This window comes from Molothrus aeneus, chromosome Z, assembly GCF_037042795.1.
Source record: "Molothrus aeneus isolate 106 chromosome Z, BPBGC_Maene_1.0, whole genome shotgun sequence".
In the NCBI taxonomy this organism is placed as follows: Eukaryota; Metazoa; Chordata; class Aves; order Passeriformes; family Icteridae; genus Molothrus; species Molothrus aeneus.
The window spans coordinates 61,101,210-61,123,576 of NC_089680.1; the positions used below are offsets into that span (position 1 = coordinate 61,101,210).

At 37.4% G+C, this 22,367-nt stretch overlaps 1 protein-coding gene across 1 annotated transcript; it reads left to right on the top strand.

Moving 5' to 3' along the window:
• Positions 1–1,579: 1,579 nt before the first annotated feature.
• CARNMT1 (carnosine N-methyltransferase 1) lies at positions 1,580–22,218 on the top strand. Its single transcript, XM_066568857.1, has 8 exons — positions 1,580–1,911; positions 4,355–4,550; positions 5,472–5,635; positions 12,815–12,955; positions 16,898–17,076; positions 18,057–18,170; positions 19,069–19,172; positions 19,449–22,218. Exons 1-8 carry the CDS (start codon positions 1,580–1,582, stop codon positions 19,548–19,550), a joined length of 1,332 nt encoding a protein of 443 aa, XP_066424954.1. The 3' UTR covers positions 19,551–22,218.
• The last annotated feature ends 149 nt before the right edge of the window (positions 22,219–22,367 follow it).

A 22,367-nucleotide genomic window follows, 5' to 3' on the forward strand; every position in this document is an offset into this window, starting at 1 on the left:
TGGACAAACATTAGTCAAATGAGCCTGAGGTAGATTCTCTGTTGATAACCCCACACTGACTCGATTCTTTGCCCTTCACTTCCTCTTCCCCTTTGTCATCATAGGCCTCACACTCGTCCACCTCACCTTCCTCCACAAAACAGGATCAAACAACTCGCTAGGCATCCCCTCAGACTGCGACAAAATCCCCTTCCATCCATACTATACTATAAAAGATAATCTAGGATTTGCACTAATACTTTCCCTACTTGTCTCCCTGTCCCTATTCTCCCCCAGCCTCCTAGGAGACCCAGAAAACTTTACACCAGCCAACCCTCTAGTTACTCCTCCCCACATCAAACCCAAATGATACTTTCTACTTGCCTATGCCATCCTCTGATCCATCCCAAACAAGCTAGGAGGCAAACTAGCCGCTTCAATCCTCATCCGATTCCTCACTCCATTATTACACACACGTCAAAACTGTTCAGCTGTTGGTTTTGTCACACACAAGGTGTTTCCTAATTTACATACCCACTTGGGAACAATGACTCTTCTGTCCATCAAGCTGGGTATGTCTTTGGTTTCTTTCTGGCATTGCAACTGAACACAGTGTCCAGTGTCCATTCACTGCCTGGTCAGTTACTGTTTTATCAAGAGAGCAGGAGCAATGTGAGAGTAAAGTGAAAGTATTTATTTTAGGAAGCTGATGCTGCTGCTTCCACAGAGAGAAAGTTAGTGTGCCAAAACCCTTTCCTATTCCTGCTGCTTTACTTGGATTATTAAATGACTGCCCCATCTTTAGACAGAGAGAAGGTATGGTAGTGCTCTTTAGGCTTTAAGACTGAGGGGATGGGTCCCTACAAATGAGGCAGTCTTGTATCAGCCACCTCGTCTCAAAGCACGGTGCAAAGGTGTATGGTGTGACTTGCTGCATGACATGGTGTCTGCACCTGGTCAAACAAGTTTTGTCAGGTGGAGGAGGATGTGCCCATCATCCAGGCCAAAGTCTGTTGTGTGGGGAAACCTAGTATTTAGTGACTCATGCATGGTTAGATACTTTGCTTTTCCCTCCCCACAGCTGGTCCTTGCTCATCTTCCCAGGAAACATCATCCATCTTCAGCCTGGTGCAGAGTGGGAAGTAGTGCCTCTTGTCAGCACGGTGAGCTCGCTGCCCCGCTGCTGCCAGCAGGGCCCGATGTACACCTGACCCCAGCCTGGAGCGGCAACCGGGCGGAGGGGCGGCGTTTGAGTGCTGAGCCGGTACTTCTGTGCCCGGGTAGCCCCGAAGAGCTGTGCATCCTCCCGGTACGCCCGACGTATCTCAGCGCCACTGCCGCCCGCGGCCGAACCCGCCGTGCCGCTTCCCACAGCGGGGCCGGGCACCGCGCCACAGACAGCGTCCCCTGTGATGCCAGGGGACGCCCTGCCTAGCAGCGGCTCCCGACCTCCGTGACACGGGCGCGGGAGCCCCGACTGCTGGATGCGCATGCCCGCCCCGGCCGCTCCCCCCTCTCGCGATACCCTCTTGCGCGGGGCCGGAAGGGTGGCGGTGCGCGTGCGCGCCGGGCGTGCCCGCGGGCGCAGGAGGCGCGGGGGATGTCGGCCACGTGCGCCGTGTCCCGGAAAGCGCTGCTGCCAAGGCCGCGTCCCCAGGGCGAGAGGGAGCCGCCCGCCAAGGTGATGCGCAGGGGACTCCGGCGAGGCCGCGAGGAGGAGCGGGAGCAGCTGCCGTGGTCGGGAGAGAGCGCGAGCGGCATGGGCGCGGAGGCCGAGGCGGAGCGGGCGGCACCGCTGAGCGACGAGCGGCGGAGGCGGCCGCCTCTAGAGCCGAGGGCGCCGCCGACGGCATCGGCCAGGGTGGTGGAGGAGGAGGAACGTCTGGAGCGGGAACATTTTAGGAGGATCATCAACGCTTTCCGCTATTACGGGTAATTGAGGCCTGCCCTCTGGGCGTGGGGCCCTGCCGGGTCCCTCCGCTCGCCGGGCGGCCGCCGCAGGGCTCGCAGCTGCCCCCGGAGCGCGGCGCTCCTGGTGCGGCCGGCTGCCGAGCTGCGCTCCGTGCGCTGCGCTCTGCCGGGCCCGCGTCGGCAAAGAGCTTCTGCCCCGCTTCCTTTCAAGATACGCGCACAGTGGCCTTGATACCTGTCAGTTAGAAAGCGTAAAAGAAAGCTGAAGACATAAAAGACACACTGAGAAGAGTGTCTTGAGCTCTCTTAGGAGATAAAATGCTCTGAGACGCTGTACAGCCTAGAAAACAGCCTAGAAAACAATATTATTTCCTGCTGGCAAAGAAGCGCAGAATGGTGTTTCGATTATGGGTGGGACTTCTTGAAAGACATTTTACATTGCAGAAGAGATAAGACCTATTGTTAGGGATTATGGATGTCGTTTATTAATAACATCTGTTGAGTCAGAATTTGCTGGCTCCACAGAAATGAGCCAGCGGTGGTGGGGACACCTAGTTTTAAAACTGAATCCACTTTAGTAGACAAGGAAGCAAGTTATTCGCCTTGCAAAGTAGTGGAGCCTGGCTGGAAAAGTCCAGCCAGGAAGAGTGTTTGGTAAACCGTTTCCCGTTTCTAGGTTTAGGAAGCAGGTTTGTACTTCAGCTAAGGAAGCCGCATCATGCGGCTCATTGCGATGTGCTGGACCCTCTTTTGGCAGTGTAGCACAGGCATAATATGTACGTGGTAGTGAGATTCTTGGTAGGAGTGGGTGATACTTACATAATTTCTTCTGTTTGAGGTTTGTCCATGTAAGTTTCATTGTCTTTCAGGACGAGTGTTTGAGCAGGAGGTTAGTCTGAGTGACGCTTTGATGTCTCTTCCAAAGTGAATTCTCTAATTCAGTTTGGGCATATTGAAGACCTAGTTAGTTAAAGGTATCTAATACCGATTGCTACTAATGCAATTCCGACCTATAATTTATTTATATTAGTGGTATAATTGCGCCCTCAGGCCTTAGAAGCTGGGAATATCCTTCTCAGCCTTCTGCTGAGCTGTGGCATTGGGTTGCTTTTGAATGCTAGTTTCAGTAAAAACATAAAAAAAAGATGTGATTCAGATTTCCAGTATAGAGTTTCAATGAAATAATCTCTGTCTGAAAGAAATAATTCTAAATTTAGGTGAAATGGCATATCTTGGTACTTAATAAATGGCTTTTTTCTTTCCTCATACAGATATTTCCAGTTAACTTGGAAACATCTGTTTGAATAAGACAGTAACACACTTTCAGATGAACCCAGATCTTGTTCTTGTCTTCTAGACATAAAATGAGATAACTTCCTTGTTTGTAGTTTTTGTGATTTCACTTACTTGTTCTGCTAGATGGTTGTAATTTAGCATAAAAGGGTGGAGAATAAGATGTTTTTGAGCTAAGCTGATGTGCTTTTTGTAGAGAATCAGTTTATTTTTTCTCTCTTTTTTTTTTTTTTTCTGTTTCTGGTCCTTGAATGTAATTTTAAACCAGTGTAGCTATTGCACTGAACAAGCCCTTCTCAGTAACACATGAATGAGATATTATCTGGTCAAATTTCCACAATGAGGTTGTAACTAAAACACCAGCAATTGCAGCTGTCTCTCATAATGGCTAGGTTTTTCAGCTTTGTGCTGCTGTATGCTGACACAAGATTTAGGAAACTTCAGTATGACTTGACCGGCTAAAATCACTTGGTGGTCAAAAGGGTCAGTATCTCTTATTGAATTATCTCTCTAGAGTTGCCCTGACTGTGCTTTGCTACTATACTTCTGTCAGTTTAGACAGAAATCAAATCTAGCAGAATCTCAGAAAAGTCACCATTTTTATCAAACTTTTATCCTGGGGAAGTGGAAAATTATTTTTAGCTTGCATCAGTCACATGATCATGTTCACAGTACTTAGGAGGAATATGCTGTTAAAAGAAGGTAGCTTAGTATCTTAGTGTGGCTGCCAGAACTCTGGTATCGTCCAGCTGAGACTTTCACAGTTCTGGAAGCAATGGATTTTGAGGATCCCAGTTCTCACTCCACATCTTGTTATTTCTGTAACCGAAGCTTACCACTGCATTCAAATTCATTCAATTTAAATTGGATTTGTGAAACACACTTGGAAGATGGTTGGTTGTTAAATTTTATAGATCCATGTGTTAAGGTGATCACCTGTTCTGGAAATGAGTGGCTGAGGATGAAAGAGTAAGGAGGAGAGGATAGTCCTCTGAAACTGGAATGTGTTAAATAGAGTGGTAAGGTAGAACTAGAGCTAAAAACAATAAAAAATTCTAGAAAACTTTCACTTTCTGTGTATAAAAAAAAGAATTGTAATTGGAGTAGTTTAGAGTGAACTGTTTATGTGTCTGTATATTGTTTCTAAATATTTAAAACTTTTGCTTTTTAGAACGAATATGCATGAACGAGTGAACAGAACAGAGAGGCAGTTTAAGTCTCTCCCAGCTAACCAACAGAGTCTTCTTCCTCAATTTCTCCCTCACCTTGACAAGATCCGGAAGTGCATTGATCATAATCAAGAAATACTACAAACCATTGTGAATGACTGTGTTCATATGTTTGAAAATAAGGAATATGGAGAAGATGTATGTTAAAATGGACTTTTTTCTTGCTCCAAAATTAGTTGCTTTGGGATTGCTTATATGCTTTGGGATTTTCTACAATTGTTACTAATACCTCAGACCTACAAATTTCTTTTGCCTTCCTTTTTTATTGATTCTTGTTTGCTCACACTTTTCTCACTCTTTGTCTTTCACATTTTGCAGAGCTGATGCTTAATGAAGCTGTTTGTTGTTAGTTCTGTTAGTTACACTTATGAAAACTGTGAATCTGGCAAATCATTGTTTTTACTCCAGAGTTCTAGCTTTACCCTGGTTACATTTTAAAGTTATTTTTTCTGTTAAAGATATAGAATATAAGTAATATTGTCTGTCTTCATATAGCTTCTTATATGTCTTATATCTTCAGATAATACATCATTATAAATTGGTTGCAATTCTAGATTGTAAGTATTTTAATGTTGTTATTTGTATACACTTTTTTACTACTTCACCTACTTTCTATCAAAAAAAAAATTACCCCAAGACTTAAGGGACTGACAGAGATGGAAACTGAAGTCCTCCTTTGATACAGGCAAGATACAGTAATGGGCAGCTCTAACGTAAGCTTCTCAGTTTTGCCTTACAGTATCTAAATCCTTTTTTCAGGGTATGCAGTTCAGCCTCTGCACTAGCTAAGCCCTGATCCTTTCCTGAATAGGGACTACCAATTGTACTTTGCTGTGTATTGTTTGGTATGGAAACTGGACTTTTGAATGCCAAAGAGAGGCCAGATATTAAGGTGGATTTAAGCCCAGGTCTCAGGAGTGACAGGGAAGTGCTTTGTCAGCTGATACTTAGAGCAGTTCTTGCAGCATGGCCTTCTTCATAATTTGCTTTCCCCCCTGCAAGACTCAAGATATTTGGTATATTTTCCACTAACTTTTTTTTTCTCTCTACTTTATTCAGGGAAGTGGGAAGATTACACCAGCTTCAACATTTGACATGGATAAATTAAAGTCCACATTGAAGCAATTTGTGAGAGACTGGAGTGAAGAGGGAAAGTCGGAGCGGGATTCTTGCTACCAGCCAATTATTAGTGAAATTATAAAGAACTTTCCAAAAGAAAGATGGTAATAGTGTCTTAAAGCTTATATTTATGTGGACTTACACTGTTGCACAAATCTAAAACAGTTTATGGAGTAATGAAAAGCTGTTTCAAAAGTAGAGAATTTTTTATGAACTCAAAAATGAACTTTCTTTATTTTTCAATCAAGAAAGTTTTTTATTTCTAATACAAGATGTTGGAAAAGAGTATAATCATAAACTTCACAAAGTAATACCAGGTAAACCAGTAATAATTTTTTGTTGTTGTTCTGCAGCTGGGTGTGACAATATATGTAAATCTTTCAAGTAAGAGACTTCAGTAGGTTAGCTCAGTTGTGCTTAATGAGGGAAGGTTTGCAGGTTAGCAGATTCTCAGAGTGTGTCCGCTGCAAATGCAAGGAAGGACTCTGACAGCAGGAAGTAAGACTTCTGCTCTTCATTGTGGAAAGAGGGAGGAAGACTTAACCTCTAGTGCAGTTGCACTTAATTGCAATAATTTACTCTGAAAAGAGTAAATTCTAACCTTAGTTTCAGACAGCTGTTCTAAGACAATTCTGAAAGCTTAGTTGCACATGTGAGGGTAATTTTGTAAGTATTGGCTTGTTAACAGTGCCAAAATAGTGATTGATGCAGGAGTTTTAGGTCATTTAAGTGGAAGCATACTAGTAAAGCCTCAAAAGGTTATAGTGCTGTAAGAATTCCATGTTTGTTGGTTCTGTCCATTTATCAACCCAGTCATCTTAAAGTGCATTTTAGTTTAAACTTAGTAGTCTTTTACAGTGGGAAAATTTGAGAATTTTTATTCATAAGTGTAACAGGCCACTACGGAAGTTTGATATAACAGGTCATTATTGTGTTTTTTCTCTCTCAGCAATTATTAATAATGCTCTTGTGTGAATCTAAAAAAGTCTCTTCCACTAGCCATCGTTTAGTTTCATTGGTAAAGACAGTTTGTGGTGGGAGAACATGGAATGTAGATGGTTTCTATTTTGCCTTGAACTGATTTACCTAAAGATACATACACCTTTTAGAATGTTTCATCTGCAAGTGAATATTCTGCAATTTTTCTAGTGCTAATGGTGCCTTACATAAGATAAAAAAATGAATTAAATACTGCAGGTATACTTCTGACGTGTAGATCTGTAGGAAAACTCATGGTTATTTTTCCAAGAGGTCATTCTAATCTCCAAATTAGCAATGCAACTTTTTCTCTTGTCTGCTAGCTGTTAATGTATTTTGGTTGTGGCAGAGGTAGCTTTTGTCAAATCTTAAGAGATTTCTTAGGAGACTGAGGCTGGAAAATCTTGACTTTTACGTTTGTCATCAATGAATTCTATTTCAAAACCTTCACTGATATTAGGAAGCAACATGTGGTAACAGATGGGGTGAATCTGAAGTTGACAGCTTTGTGCTTCTTTACAGGGAATTCTCGTGGTTGTTGGACAAAACTAATGTGGCAGAGCGTTGCTCCCTATTGTGGTAGCTCTGAAGTACCATTTGAGTTTTATTTTGTCTCTGCTGAAATCTCAGTACATCACTGTACAGATCAAAGATCTCTACTACAAGTTTGAGTTTGTCAAACAGCATTTTTTAATTTCTAAAATGTGTGTTACTTAAGTTATCATTGTGGAGCGGTTGTAGCACTTTGGTAAAACCCTTTCTCAGTTCACATATTGTTAGCTACTATGTTAGCTCACTCATTTTTCCTGGTGACGGAAGGCTCTCCTGGTTAGGTGCACTTTCCTTTTTGAGGTAACAAGCAGAGTCATATACTATCAAGCTTAACTGGCAGTTCCATTTCATCCTTGTGCAAGAAATAACTTCCCTGGCAGGGTAGCTAGGTGGTAAGTCTGGTTTTTTATACAAATTTTATACAAACTCTTCACTCTCCAGTGACAGCACCTGAGGGAATGGCATGCAGCTGAGTCAGGGCAGGTTTAGGTTAAATATCAGGAAAAAATTCTTCACCCAGAGGGTGGTTGATCACTGGAACAGGCTCTTCAGGGAGATGGTCACAGCACCAATCCTGTCTGAGTTCTGGAAGTGTTTGGACAATATTTTTAGGCACATGGTATGATTCTTGGAGTGTCCTGCATAGGGCCAGGAGCTTGACTCTCTTACCCTGACAGATCTTTTCTAGCTCGGCTAGAGCTAGAGCTTTTCTAGTCTGTGATTCAGTGATCTAGGAGTAGACAGGTTTTTTAATTTTGAAGAGATTGATGGGGCCTGAACTGACCACAGTGAGTTACTCTGTCTGTTGTGTATAGTGGGAGAGGACTGACCATAGACTCTAATGTGTGAAAGAAAGCAGCCTGTAAATGAACCTCAGAATGCAGCTTTGTATTGCTTTAGAGTTTCCTATTGTAGCACAGAGCACTAAAGTCTCCTGAAAGAATGAAATGAAAGTGCAAGAGAAAAACTGTACTGGTGAGAAAAAAACTTTTTTATAAATGTACTTGGTGTTGAAAATGATAAATAATTTTAAACTGTCAGTGCTGGTCACTTTTTACTTTATAAAAGGAATTGCAGTTCTCATCAAATTTGTAATACTCAATGGAATGGTACATTCAGTTTCTAGTTAACGTAATTTGTTGATGTTATTAATTCCATGCATTGGAATAATGTGAAAATGGAGTTTAAATTTTTGAAACTACTGAATGTTTCACTCCGTGCTTGCACACCTTATAGCTTTGCAGTTTGCAAAGTTGATGTGTATGGGTTCAGTTGGTGTGTAAATAGCAGGAAAAGCAGGGAAGTGTTGTATATGCTTGCTCTTTGGGAGGTAGAAGTAGTGCAAGCAATGGTTGAAAGCAGCTGTAAAGCAGGATAGTTATTTAGTAGGTGCTACTTATCATGTGTTATCATGTGTTTCAGTCTAGTCTTCTGATTAGGCTGTCATCTAAAGGTAAATTAAATGGCAAAAGCTGTTCCTGCCTCTTTCTGCTTAGCACCTTAACACAGAATCTGTAAGCAGAGTCAACAAAGCAGTTTTAAGTATATCCCATGAGATCAGGTCTTCCTGAACAGCTGATAGATTTCTTGCATTCTTCATGTTGGAATATATGTTTCAGCTCGCAGGAGCTCTGTACTATTTAAGTTTCTTGGATTAGAATGAACGTACTTGCTTTAGGAGAAAATAGTAAAACATAGATACATTTTTATTTCTTTATCTGTGTATTTTTGAAGCATTTTTAGGGAAGTATTAAGTTGAAAATCTAAATAAGCATACTCGTAAATTTTTTTTGTTTCCCTTTTTTTTTTTATCATCTTGGTTTCTTTCACTTCTGGTGTTGCTCTTCCTGCTTAGGTGAAACAATGTAAAGATCATCAGCTTCTTGTCCAAAAGAAATCTATGAAATAATTAACTTTTTTGCTAATTATCATTCCATGGCCAAAACCAAAGTACTTAGGTATTTTTTCCAGTTTTCTCATAAACTAGACCTCTAGAATGAACTATAACTTAAAATTCATCTGTGTCATGCTGTCCAGCTATCAAATGTATTTTCCAAGATGCTGACAGAGCAGCCCAAAAAAAAAATTGTCAGAGCTTAGTTTTTACTTTGAAAAACAACTTATTAGTCCTGAGCCTGAGCTTGACTATACTTCTCGAGTGTGCTCAGTAACATTTATAGTGGTGTTGAAATTTCTGCTTTATTTGAATTTTATTTGACTTTATATGAAATACATTTGTCCTTGCAGGTCCTTGTACTTAGCCTAAACTTTGCTTTATACATTGGATTTAAGAGCAAATAGATTGTCAGTGTTACTGCATCACTCGGTGCTTTGCAGGTCTTTAAATGAAAGTATATAAAACTCAGCTGCCAAGTTCAGAGAATTACTCTTCAAATGATTGTGGTGTTTAGCACTTGTCTTTAAAAACAAAACCACCGACAATATGGTTGAAGTAAAATAACAAAATATGGAATACTGAGAATTGGATCTGTTTATTTAAATTTATGGACCTCATAAACACTAGGAAAGGAGCCCCACAGTATGTTCCTATGCTGGTATTTCTACTGATCAGAAGCCCATCTCAGTGTGAGATATGTATTTATTACTTCATTTGATAAATTGAACTGCTCTTTTTAGTTTATGGAAATGAGGATTGTGTTTGTTCAGACACTTTTTTTTTTGCTGAGCACGTTTACCCCTTCAGCACCATTACTTTTTTTTTTTACAACACAATAGACATTAAATAAGCCTCCATTTTTATAATGTTTAATTTCCCCCTTTTAAAAAGAGCACCTTTAAAAAAGTTAAAATCTTAATTAATATCAATAGTCTTCTAAAAGCTGAAAATATATCACACTGAAACATGCAGTGTGAAAAGGACATGAAAGATTTGTTTCTGATATTTCTCCATTATTTTTTTAAAGAGGCTTCTGCAGTTTCAGTAGTTGAGCTGCATAGTATTGTGCAGCCCTCTCTGCTGCCTGGCCAGCACCTTTCCCCACACCTGTCAGATTAATAGGCTGATGCTCCTTCCCTGTTGGCCCACAGGTATTCAGTGCGTACTTGTAGTATGCTCATTTATGTTCCTAAGCACTGCTAGATGTGTGGCATGGAAATCCTGTCCTTGCTGGCTGGTTGGAGGGTAGTTTTGCTTATGGATCACTTTGGGTTATTATGTTACCACAGTTGTTGGGGTTTTTTTAGTTAAATTTGTAACTGCTGTAATCACGTAACAACTAGACAAAAGCCTCTTTTCTAGCCTCTTAAAGGACTATAGCTATTAAAAAGCAGTTTCTGTGCAGTTAAAGATTTTTAGCTATTATAAGGGCTCAAAATTAAATGTGTTATTCATTAACAGTTTGTCACAAACAGTTCAAGTCTTGAAAAAAGTGTTAGACAATTTTTTTCTAATAAGGGGACACTATCAACAGTAAGTTTGCCACATACATAATTTCTCAGTCTCTAAATTCAGAAGTATGCTTTCGGAAAGTGTCAATGTTAGTGGACTGAGATTTACTTATATTGTCTTTTATTATTAGATGTGCTCTGTTGCTGAAATTAAGTTGGTGGCAGGAGCATTCTCCAGTAACTGATAGAAATGATATTGCTAACAAATTTCCAGAGTTTAATCCCTTAATAAAGGTGCATATGAAAGTGCAGTTAAGTCTACACTAGAAAAAGAGAATAGAAAACTATTTTCTAAGAGAGAATTTGGAACATCTGTTTAAAAGTACAAAAACTTTATATTGCGAATGAAAAGATAAAGACAACTACGGGCAATTTAAAATCAACTCACTTGACTGATAGAGATTTTTTCTTGTTTCAGAGTGCATAAAGGTGCAGATTTCAAAATGTGAATATTGAAATTTTATTTCTTTATCTGTGTATTTTTGAAGCATTTTTTAGGGAAGTATTAAGTTGAAAATTGTTGCTTTAAGAAAAGACTTCTAATCAATGTTTTGTAATCTTGAAAGTAGTTTATGGCTTATCATCCCATTTATCACAGAAGTGTCCACATGGGGTTGCTAAAATCTGTGTAGAGCTAGTCTAAGTATTTCATAAATAAAGTGAAATTGTAAGGAAATGGAGAAATAGATTAGGTTAGAAAATCCGTTTGGAATAATGATGTACCATTACGAATAAGAAAAGCTGTAAGATAGATGCTTTTTTGGCTTCTACCAGAACGCACATTTTCTTTTTCCTTCTTCCTTCCTTCTTCATCTTTTTCCTTCCCTCTTCCTATTTTCAAAAATTTCATATTGAGCATGTAGTTTTCTCCTGAAGTATATTTTTTTTCAGTAGGACTTTGTGCTAGCTTCTGGTTTGCCCTGTAGAAGAGAGGTAATGAGAACCCTTGCCTCTCAGGAGTGCTCTTAAGTAATAACAAAGTCTTGATTTCCAGCTTCTTGATAAGTCAGAAAAAGAGCCTGGATGTATAATGGAATGGAAATGAATGGGATGATTTTCCATTTCAGAGACTTCACTAATTAGATGATGAAATCAAAACTCAGAAGGCACTGTTAAAACTGTCTTGTTAGATTGTGTGGCCTTTAGAAAAGAATAATACTTCTGGTTTTGGGTAATAGTGTTCAGAAATGCACAGCTTTTAGGATTTATGTAACTCCTTTAATCATCTTCATGCTTGTGTGGCACCCTTGCTCTTTTGAACCCTTCTTGGCATTCTGAATTTTTAAGTCAAAGGCTTTGGTGCCTTTTATCCTTTGGAACTGCTGGTTCTGGCCTCCTTCATGTACTTGCTTATACATTGGTAGGTGTTATTTTTTGTCTCTGGAGGTTATATGCAAAACAGTGTCAGAAGGTTTATGAATATTCATACCTCAGTGCATGAAATCGTGAACTCTTGGAGTCGTGTTTATGACTGGAGACTGAAAAACTATTTCCTTTGAGATTAAGTATCTTCAGTTTTGCGTGCGAGTGGTTTCTGTTTTACGAGTGAAGGTTTGATTGCCTTGTGGTGGAGGTGTGACAGAATATGTATGTATTTCCTTCTCTGCCTCCAAGAGAAGCAACTCCTTTTTGAGATTCTTAGTTCTGTTTGTTAGTTGCTCCACTTAGGAGAGATTTTAAGTATTTTAATGAAAACACTGCTGGATGTTTTCTGGTTGTCTTCAACTTGATGCCTAGTTATGGGTAAATGGTTAGAGAGCTGCAATGTACTTTGATTTAAGAAATATGTCACTTACAGTACTTTGGGGAAACCAGTGAGCAGCATATGAAGAACTCACCATTGCTGGAACAGTCACTACTTTAAGGTTTTTACATTCTGAATTGTTCATCAGATTTTATGTTTTTATTTCTTATGTCAAAATACTTGGGATTTTGTTGTTTTTTTTTTTATTACAAGGTAACAAAAATATGTCTAGAATGCTTTCTGATTATCAGTGGGGCTTAAAGAAAAATACATTGTGCTATATGATGATATTCTTCAGTTCACTTGAGAAATTTTTGACTGGGTAACTGTAGAACTTTTAAGGAAAACAAATTGTGTATAGCATTTATGGTCTATTCTGAATGAGGGTTGTATATGTTCTTTTGAGTAATTTCTGTAAATTATTTTGACTGTACAATTAACCAATCTGATCAGAGCAGGCTCAGTTTCATTTAAAAGTGAGTCATACAGGAAGCAAAATACATTATCTAAGTATATGGTGGGGAAAATGTTTGGCTGGACCTTTAAGTTGTGTTAAAGGGTATCAGATAAAGACTTAACTATTATTTTTGTTCTGTTGCAGGGATTTCTCCAAAGTTAATATCCTGGTACCTGGTGCTGGGCTAGGTAGATTGGCGTGGGAAATAGCTATGCTCGGTTATGCTTGCCAAGGAAATGAATGGAGCCTCTTTATGCTCTTTTCTTCTAACTTTGTACTCAACAGGTATATAGCTTATGTTTTACTTGCTGAATAAAACCTAGAGAGGCAAAATTATAAATGAGAGAAATCTGAATATATATGTCTCAAAATAATAGATTTACAAGTTGTACTACAAGGCACACATACTCAATTTTTAGAATGCTTTAAGGAAAAAAGTCTTAGGGATAAATGGGGAAGGAAGTATTGTATCTGAGTCATTAACATTACAGGAAGCATAGCTTTCAAGTTGTGAGATTTAAAATCTAAATTGTACAACAGATTTTCTGCAAAATTTTGATTAGGTTTTATGATTTATTTCACATCTGTTTCTGTGAAATGGACACCTATCTTACTATTACTGAATATGGGCTAGTAAATACGTCCATGTTATGTAGTGGTGGTGTTATGCAGTGGTGGTGATACCTGTTTAAAAAAAAAAGCATCACCTTCCGTACTAAAATTTTAGGCACTGTTTTGACAAGAAAAAGAATAATTGAAGCATGCTGAGCAAGACGTTAAGAGTTAATAGTTCCACAGTTATGCTCAGATAATAAATTTAAATGTAGTAAATTTCTTGTTACAGGTTTTACTTAAAATGACATTTCTGTATTTGGTATTCTGCCCCTTGCATTGGAGTTACTGTTTTCTAAATGACTTCGTTAGGGAAGAAAAAAAGTTAGCATATGCAACTGTTCTCTTAAGAAATAGAGTGGGAAAGCTACAGGTGGGCAAGTATTGAAAGAGGTCTGGAGGGTGTTTTGCAGAGGGGGGGGGAGGGGGGCAGTTAGTCCAAGTTCACAAAGGCAGAATTTGACACTTCATTCATGAGTCTGAAATTATACACCTTTGCTGAAAATACCTAAACTATTGGCTTTTTTTTCTGTATTACCATATTTTTACCATATTACCATTGTTTTGGAGACTGTTTTATAGACTGATTATCCATGGTGCACTATGATGCTCTTGCATCTCACACAGCTTACTATTCAAGAACAAGGGGAAAACACTGCTTGGTGTCTGCTGAGTATCTGCAGTATAGCAGTAGTGCTTTGTGTGATGATAATAGATGTTTACTGGAGGTTCATTTGTTCTTTTTTTCTTGCATTATTCTCAAGTGACTCATTTGGTGGTGTAATTGTATATTACAATTGATGTGACTGATGCCTTTTAGCTACTAAAAGAAAACTGTTATTCCTCTCATGCTTTGAAATTTCAAAGCAGCATAAAAGCTTTAATTTCCCATCTTTTGGAGCACTGGTCAGCAGTAGCAGAGGTTAGTTGACTTCACGCCTACCCTCTGATGACATGCTTCCTTGAATAAAGAGTCTTTGCCTATATGTGAAATTATCCTAAAGAATCATGCTTCACTAACAGTAGTAATTTTAGCATCTAATGCTCATATAGTGTTTCCTATGTAGGAATGTACTGTTTATGCAGGATATTTAGCAAAGAGGTGTATATGCATTAAACTTGCTAACAATATGAGATTTTGGACAGGAAAATTGAGTGTTGTGCAACTGCTGTAGTCTTTATCTTATCAGTTATATTGTTATCATGGAAGAGAATACTGCTAGCATGACTGAGTAGCAGTCAATTTAGTTGAAGTCCAAGCATCCCTTTCTGCCAGATGTAATTGTGGGCTTGATGTAACCTTCTGTTATAAAGGTTTTAGGGACTTGAAGATTCTTTCAATTTAGTCTGAAGTAGTTGTTCACAGTTAGCCTTCTGAAATGCACATTTGCTATTCTGAAAGAAACAGCAGTGATTCATATAAGCTGAAGATAATACCTAAAGAAGAGTGGTCAGAAAAAAAAAGAATTTGCCAGTGAGTTTTTAACTGTAGTCTGGATTTAATTTATACTTATTTTTCGTTTATAAAGCATGAGGATTTTGTTCATCTGTGCTTACAGTTTTACAGCTTTACCTTCTTTCTCTGACAGTGCTTTATATTTAGAAAGACAAAGTACTGTTTTGAATGTCAAGCATTGCTACAGTGGGCTCCTAGATGTGGTACATTGGCTTAATGCTTCTGGGTGCAAAGTGATATTTGCTGATTTTTACACATTTTGAAAAAACCTTTCATATCTCTGAAATAGTGAACTTTTGTTACAGTGGATAAAGCTGCAGGGTATGGTATGCAGAGTGTGTGTCACAGTGTAACTGTGGTCACTGTAAATATCTGAAATTATTTAGAGTTTGTTATTCTGTTGAGGAAACTCTAATTTGAGAATAAAGTGACCCTAGACTAACCTGCAGTGGTTCCAAGGCTGCTTCAGTCATTGTATGGGACATCTTGCTTTCCCTTGTGTGCCTAAGGTTCTTACATGGTGTGTTTTTCTTCTTTACTTTATGGAAAGAATATAATTTTGGATAAATCTTGACACTTGGAGGAGACTGCTAGTTGTGTTTGTTGCTTGTCCATTAATGCTTTAGGATGAAAACAGTTAAGTTACATTTTTATGTGTATACCAGTGGTGAGTAGTGAGATTTGACCTACCCATTTTTTCAAAAAACTGTCTTTTAAACTGAATGTTGAACAGTGAATACCCCACCTCTATGGAAAATAATGAAGTGTATCAAACTTAAATATGTTGCTTATAATCGAATGTGTATTACACATCTTTTGTTGTAAGAATGGAGTTGCCAAGGACTGGAATACTTGGTTTTGAAGTAAAAATTGTTGAAACTGGAAATGGAAGTTTTCAAACTTGTATATGAAAGAGATTGCTATTTTCTATTAAATTGGAACCGTTTCAAAGTCTCTGTGAACAATAAACTCCTTTCTAATATTTTCTTTTAGTTGCTATTGTAGTGGTTAGGGGGCTTTTTTGTTGTTTCATTTTGGGTTTGCTTTTTTTAACCAATTACATATGTCTGGTATTTATTTATACATGAAGAAAGTTGATGAACACTATATACTGCTGCTCAAGTTTTAGTTTTTTAACTGATAAAATGAAACAGAGATATGAAATGGAGAAGGTAAAAAATACTTTTTCAAACACTTTATCACAAATATATTCTAATCAGCAGCCAAAAGAGTGCACTTTCTATAACCCAGTACATTGCTTGCAGTTTATGAAATGCTTGATTATATGTATTTTGTGAGACAGATATGTCCTCTGTTGTCCTTGAAAGAAAATGGATTTTTTTTCATTTTCTAGTTACAATTAGTTACAAACTAATTTACAGGATGGTGGGAAAAGCTTCTTGTTAAACTTAAATGCTGTGTTTTATAACTTTTTAAAATATGAATCGTTAGTCATGTCAATCCAGAAACTCTGTTTTACAAAGACATCTTTAGTTAGCATGATTGCAAAGATCCGGGTGTTACAAACTTAAAATGACAACAAACTAAAAATGACCATTATTGTGCTAATGCAAAATGCTGCTTATTTATATTTTTAATTCTTAAAACATCTTTTCAGTCAGCATCTGAAAAATGCTTTTGTTTAGCAGTGCTTCAAAACTTCCTATAATTATGGTTCAGAAAAGTCCAGAATGATGATAAACATTTCCAAAAAAAATAATGGAACTATTTTTACTTTTTGTTTGTTTGTTTGCTGGTTTTGGTTTTTTGGTTGTTTTTTTTTTTCTTTTTTTTAATAGGAAGAGAGATGATCCAGAAAGTCTCAGCTTTACAGAATATAGCAAATTGCAAACTTCATTAATCTTACAAAATAAGCATATGTGTTTTGTTCTCAGCAGAGAAATAAGTTGGAGAAAATGACAAGAAGTCATAAAAGAAATTTCTAAAACCTGAAAAGGCAATTCCTTTGTAGTAGTGATTTTGTCGGATTAAAATTAGTTTTTTTTATCACTTCATTTTCATGGGCGTCTAAAGTGTTGTGAACTAGATTAAATTTTCTGGCAAATATGGAGCTTTTACAAGAACTTTGACTCTTATATTTCTAGATTCTAGATAAACAATTAGTTGAAACAAATTTTGCTGGTTTTCATATTTTGCAGATGCTCTCAAATTAATTCATGTAAGCTTTATCCCTGGATTCATCAATTTAGCAATAACAGAAGATCTGCTGATCAGATACGACCAATTTATTTCCCAGATGTTGATCCTCACAGTCTTCCTTCTGGTTCAAACTTCTCTATGACAGCAGGGGATTTTCAGGAAATTTATTCTGAGTGCAGTGAGTAAATACAAACTTCTAGGCTATCCATGTAACTGTACAGACTTCCAGAGTATTTGGGACAGATTATGAAGAGAATCAAAATGTATCTACCAATATTAAGTATAAAGAACTAGCTGTAGCAAGATTCTCATACTCAGAATATTTCTCCAGCTGTATCAATAGGTCTATTTCTTACTCCAAATCAGCTCTCATTCCTAGTTATAGCAAATGTGGACACATCCTTGTCTAACAGATCTTGCAGGAACCTTCCCCACAGCTGCTTAATTTTCTGAAGATTCTGTGTTTAACAGTAGAGCATCAAAGACTGGCATAAATTAAGGCTTCTAATACTTTTTATTCACAGAAATTAAAACTTTTGCTATTTCAAGAATACCTGTTCAAAGAAAAACAGGAGACTCATGCTTTAAAAGGTAGACTTCAGAAATCCTGCCTGTTGAATTGACTAGTTAAAAACAGCTGGGGAGATGTTCAAATACTGAGTAAAATGTTTTAAAGCTAAGTAACTTCTGAAAGTACACTTTATTGCAGACTTGTATTGTTCTAGATACTAACTAGGGAGGCCTGAAATGATTAGGGATTTTTGCAGTTGTATTTTTAACAGTTGTCATAATTAAATTTATAGGACAGGTGAGCAATAGCATACTTGGGGCTTCATTTGTGTATAATTTTACAGAATACAATATATATATAATGTATGAACAGTTTCATTAAGTGAATGAGTAGTAAGTATATGTAATATTGTAGTCTGTGTATGTGTACATATACACATATGAATACAGGCCAAATAAACCCAAAGTTAACAGTTTTTAATGTAAACCAAAATACTTATTAACTTGCATACAAAATCAAGATCCTTCAGCTGGTTTTAGTTGATAGTGATTCTGAGGGTATCAACAAATACCAGGGTTAAATGATGAACTTTTACAGGATTAAAAGCATTGAAACTTATCTCTGTATACTTTGCTCTTTTTGTGCAGATACGTGGGACTGCGTAGCAACTTGCTTTTTCATAGATACAGCACATAATGTTATTGATTATATTGATACTATATGGAAAATACTAAAGCCTGGAGGAATATGGATAAATGTAGGCAAGTGTGACCAGCTGCTCTTTTTGACTTATTTTTGATCGTATACTTGAGAAGTGTGTGCAAATAATTGTGTCTATGCAGCAAACTGTATAGCTAGAAAAATACAGGGCTTGGAAATGATCTCAGAAGTTATCAAAATACACAAGTCTGATGTTTGCTAGTTACAATCAAGTCAACGCTGTGATTTTTAAATAGGCAAATAAATCTTGCCAGTGGCATGTTTTACATTCAGTCATCAAGTGTTTGTTTTTTGACAAATGTCTTATTCTGTGGTGATCTTTGCTATTTTTCTAAGAAAATTTAACTTTAAAATACAACCTTGCTTTTCTGGGTTTTTTTCCAATGTCTAATTGGTACTCTGCCTTGAAGCAGAAGTTTTGGGAATGCGATGTGATTGGAGTCTTCCATGGTGAAGGAATGTTTGACAAGACACAGGCATTAAACATTATGCACAGTAAAAATTGGTCAATTGGTTGCTCTCTCAGTCCCAGCCAGTCAGAGTGCTAGCAGAGCTTCTAGGCAGACTTAAATATTCTCAGCTATGGAGACAGCAGTGATGCTTGACTGAAGAAATTTTAAGATACAGAAAACCAAATCTGTTAGGAAATGTAGCAAATTGTTGAATTAGAGCTAAAGTAATTAGTATTCATTATAAGAATCATATTCAAGTAACAGCAATATGTTCTTTTATCAGTATTTATAGAATGATAGAATGGTTTGGCTTGGAGGGGATCTTAAATATGATCTAGTTCCAACCCTTCCTGGGCCGGGAACCTTCCATATTTTTGAGTATATGAATCTGATATAAGTGTTTGTTGCACTATCAGTGTGTACTTTTGACTTCTAACACATATTTTGTCTTTTTGGTAGCCATTTCTGTTGTATCTTTGTACTTCAGGTCCTCTCCTTTACCATTTTGAGAACTTGGGAAATGAACTTTCCATAGAATTAAGCTACGAGGATATAAAAAATGTTATCCTGCAATATGGATTCCATATAGAGGTAAGAAGATAGTGTAGTTTGCAGTAACCAGTATTGTTATGAATCAGACAAACTGCTTTGATTAAACCACCATGAATTTCATTCAATATAATGGCATATATTAATGACTTCTAGGAGTATTATGTATCTCACAAATTACCTGCTTTTCTCATTTTATAAGAAGTGCATAGATAAACCTCATAATCAAATAACAATATAGCATTTTCTTGTATAGTTCCTGTGCAGAAGCTGTCTTGAAAACTGCTGCTGTCTTGAAAACTGCCGCTTTCTTTTCAGGTGGAGAAAGAATCTGTACTGTCAACTTACACTGTGAATGAACTCTCCATGATGAAATACTACTATGAATGTGTGTTGTTTGTGGTGAGAAAACCAGAATAGTAGTGGTTTGAATAGGTTAATGAGAAAATAATGTTGGTTTGAAAGCTAGAAATGAGAATAAAATCGTCTGGTGATGTATGGACACAACCTCAAATCAGTGGTGCCTTCTTGTTCCTAAGAGGATATAGATAGTGTCTATTTTCTTAATATCTCTATTGCTATTCAGACATTTACTGCGCCATGGATATTCATAATACACTTGTGAAAGATTAAATGTTCACATGCACTGTCTTTGTGCTTTGGAATGCATTAAATAAAAAAGCAAAAGTGTTTTCTTGAGAAAAAAATTTAATGTTTGCCATAACTAGGATAATTCTCTGCAAATGCTGCCTCATTTTTCATAGATTTATAGTGCTTTTTTTTCCTACTTGATGATATTAGGAATGCATGGAGGTGCTTACTGTACTAGCTGTATCACTTTTAGAGAAGTGTTTGTAAATGTATACTTAAATTATGAAGTCTGAAATGGTTCGGAAGTGGTAAAATTATTATTGAACAAATAAATTAGTCATCAGAACTGTTAGAGCATTTCCTGTGCAACTGAAGTAAAGGAGGATATTCTACAACTTCTGATCTTTGGCTGTACCACTGTTAAAGGTTTAATCAAAAACCAGAACTGATAGGAAATTAGAAATGCTACGTGAAAGCAGAATACTGAGTGAAGAAAAAGCAGACCATCAGAGAAGCAGTATGTTAACCTCAGTTCAGGAAAACACTGGTCTTGATTGATCTTAATGTTGGAACTGAAATGTGTTAGATGCTTTCCTTCTTGAAATAACACTGATTTTTGAGTCATCTTCTACTATTTAAGATGGAACTTTTAATGTTGATAAACATAGCTGAGTTATCCATGCCACATGTAGGTAGTACAACATAAAAAATACCTGTCGGAGCAGTGAAGTTACATGTAAATATGTGCTATAACATAATTGCTTACACCTGAGCCAGGATATGGCAGGCCAAATGGTAGACAATTTCTTTGTAACTTCACTTTACCCTTGTGACTTCTTGGTTCCTCCTACTAATGTGTTTTTTTTTCCCTAACAGATGTGGCTTAGGTGAATATTTAATCTACAAGTCATGATACAAGAGGCTGTCATGTCACATACAATCTCATGTCACTTTGAAGTTATGTAAGAAATGAGAAAAACCCTAATTAGCAGACACTAGTCTGAGATGAGGTGTCATGTTAGGCATTCTGTTTGCGTAATATATTGATTACCTTAAGTGCCATTTGGATGCATTTTCAAAAATACGTTTAAAATATAAAACCATTATGATGAGGGCTGAATTTTTTTTTTCTTCTTTGGCTAGAAGGACACTGGTCAGTATGTTGTTTGTTTCTGATTATTTTTTGTCCTGTCTTTCATGGTGATGTCCTAATCATATCTCTTTAATAGATCTGTTACTGGCTTTTCAATTTTTCTAATCAAGGCCAGAAATTTGTGCCTTTACTCCTAAATTGAAAATCTGCAAGGAGGGAAAACAAACCTTTTTTTAAAAAATATTTTCAACGCTGCATAGGAGAGTGCATGCTTGTGTATGTTTCAGTATTATGCTCCTTTCTGCTCAGAATCCTGATTGAGAACAGAGGCTTCTGAGGCTTCTGCTCTACAGAAGCTTTTAAGTTTGGCTTAAGCTACTCTTCTTTGAACTCTCTTATTTTTAAAAGTGCATGAACTGTCGAAGTTCTACTCTGTTGCAAGGGAGATGTGTTTAAACACTGCTGTTCAACAAATAGTTAAAAAATAAAAGTCCTTGTGTGGCTAAAAGTAAAAAACCATATGCTTTAATTTCCACATTGTACCATTTAATTTTTGAGAAAATTTGTGATTCTTTGCTTTCATTATGCTTTCTTCTCTTAGGTAGAATATGATTAGTAATTTACTTGAAATAAGACAGAGGTTAGCTGAATGTCAGTTAAGCTGATGCTGAGTAGCATACCTATCTGTAATAATACCCAGTTTTTGCCCCATAGACTCTGTAACTTGAAATGTGCTGTTCTGTTTTTCAAAAAAAAGCAGTGGAACTCTTAATTTATGGTTGAGTGTTAATATCCTGTGTTCTGGTGGTTTTTTTCCATACCACTCCATGTCACAGGTGCCATTTTTGTATGTTCTCCGAAAATATTTTTGCATATGGTATAATACAGTGATATGCTTTTATTTCTGATCTAGAAAATGCAGGGGATTTTTCAAGAGCATTCTGCTTTTAAATTGCAACAGTCACATTAAGAGTTGGAAGCAAAATAATCTTGTGAATAAGCTGTTTGTCTTCAGTCCCATTTAAGAGTTCTTAGAATTCGCCACTTGTACTGTAATGCACAGGAATAATTGCGTATTATAGAATTTGATCATTGTTTTATTTAGTTTTATATGGAGGGGGAAATGCTCAAGGTGTTCGTCAGCTAAGACTTTATTTTAAGTCACTATTTAACTATACATGGTAACAAGTGTAAAAATGCTTTATAATCTTCAGTGTAAAACTTCTCTATATGGAGTTTGATAAATGTAAAACGTCTTGTATTTTTTTTAATGTGTTATATTCTAAAATTGTTGCAAAGTTGGTAAGAATGGGAAGTTTCATGTCTCTGTGTGCACTTCTCATTGTTTAAAGTGTGTGTAATGGACTGGGTTTTTTGGATATTAAAGATTGCTGTAAGGCTTGATGTCTCGCGTGTTTGGTTCCGTCCTTCACTGCCGCGTGAGGGCGCTCTCTGCTGCTCCCTTCCCGGCGGGGTGGGGGTTCGGCTGTGCGGGCGCTCCCGGGGCGCTGCCCGCTCCTCCCTTCCCGGCGGGGTGGGGGTTCGGCTGTGCG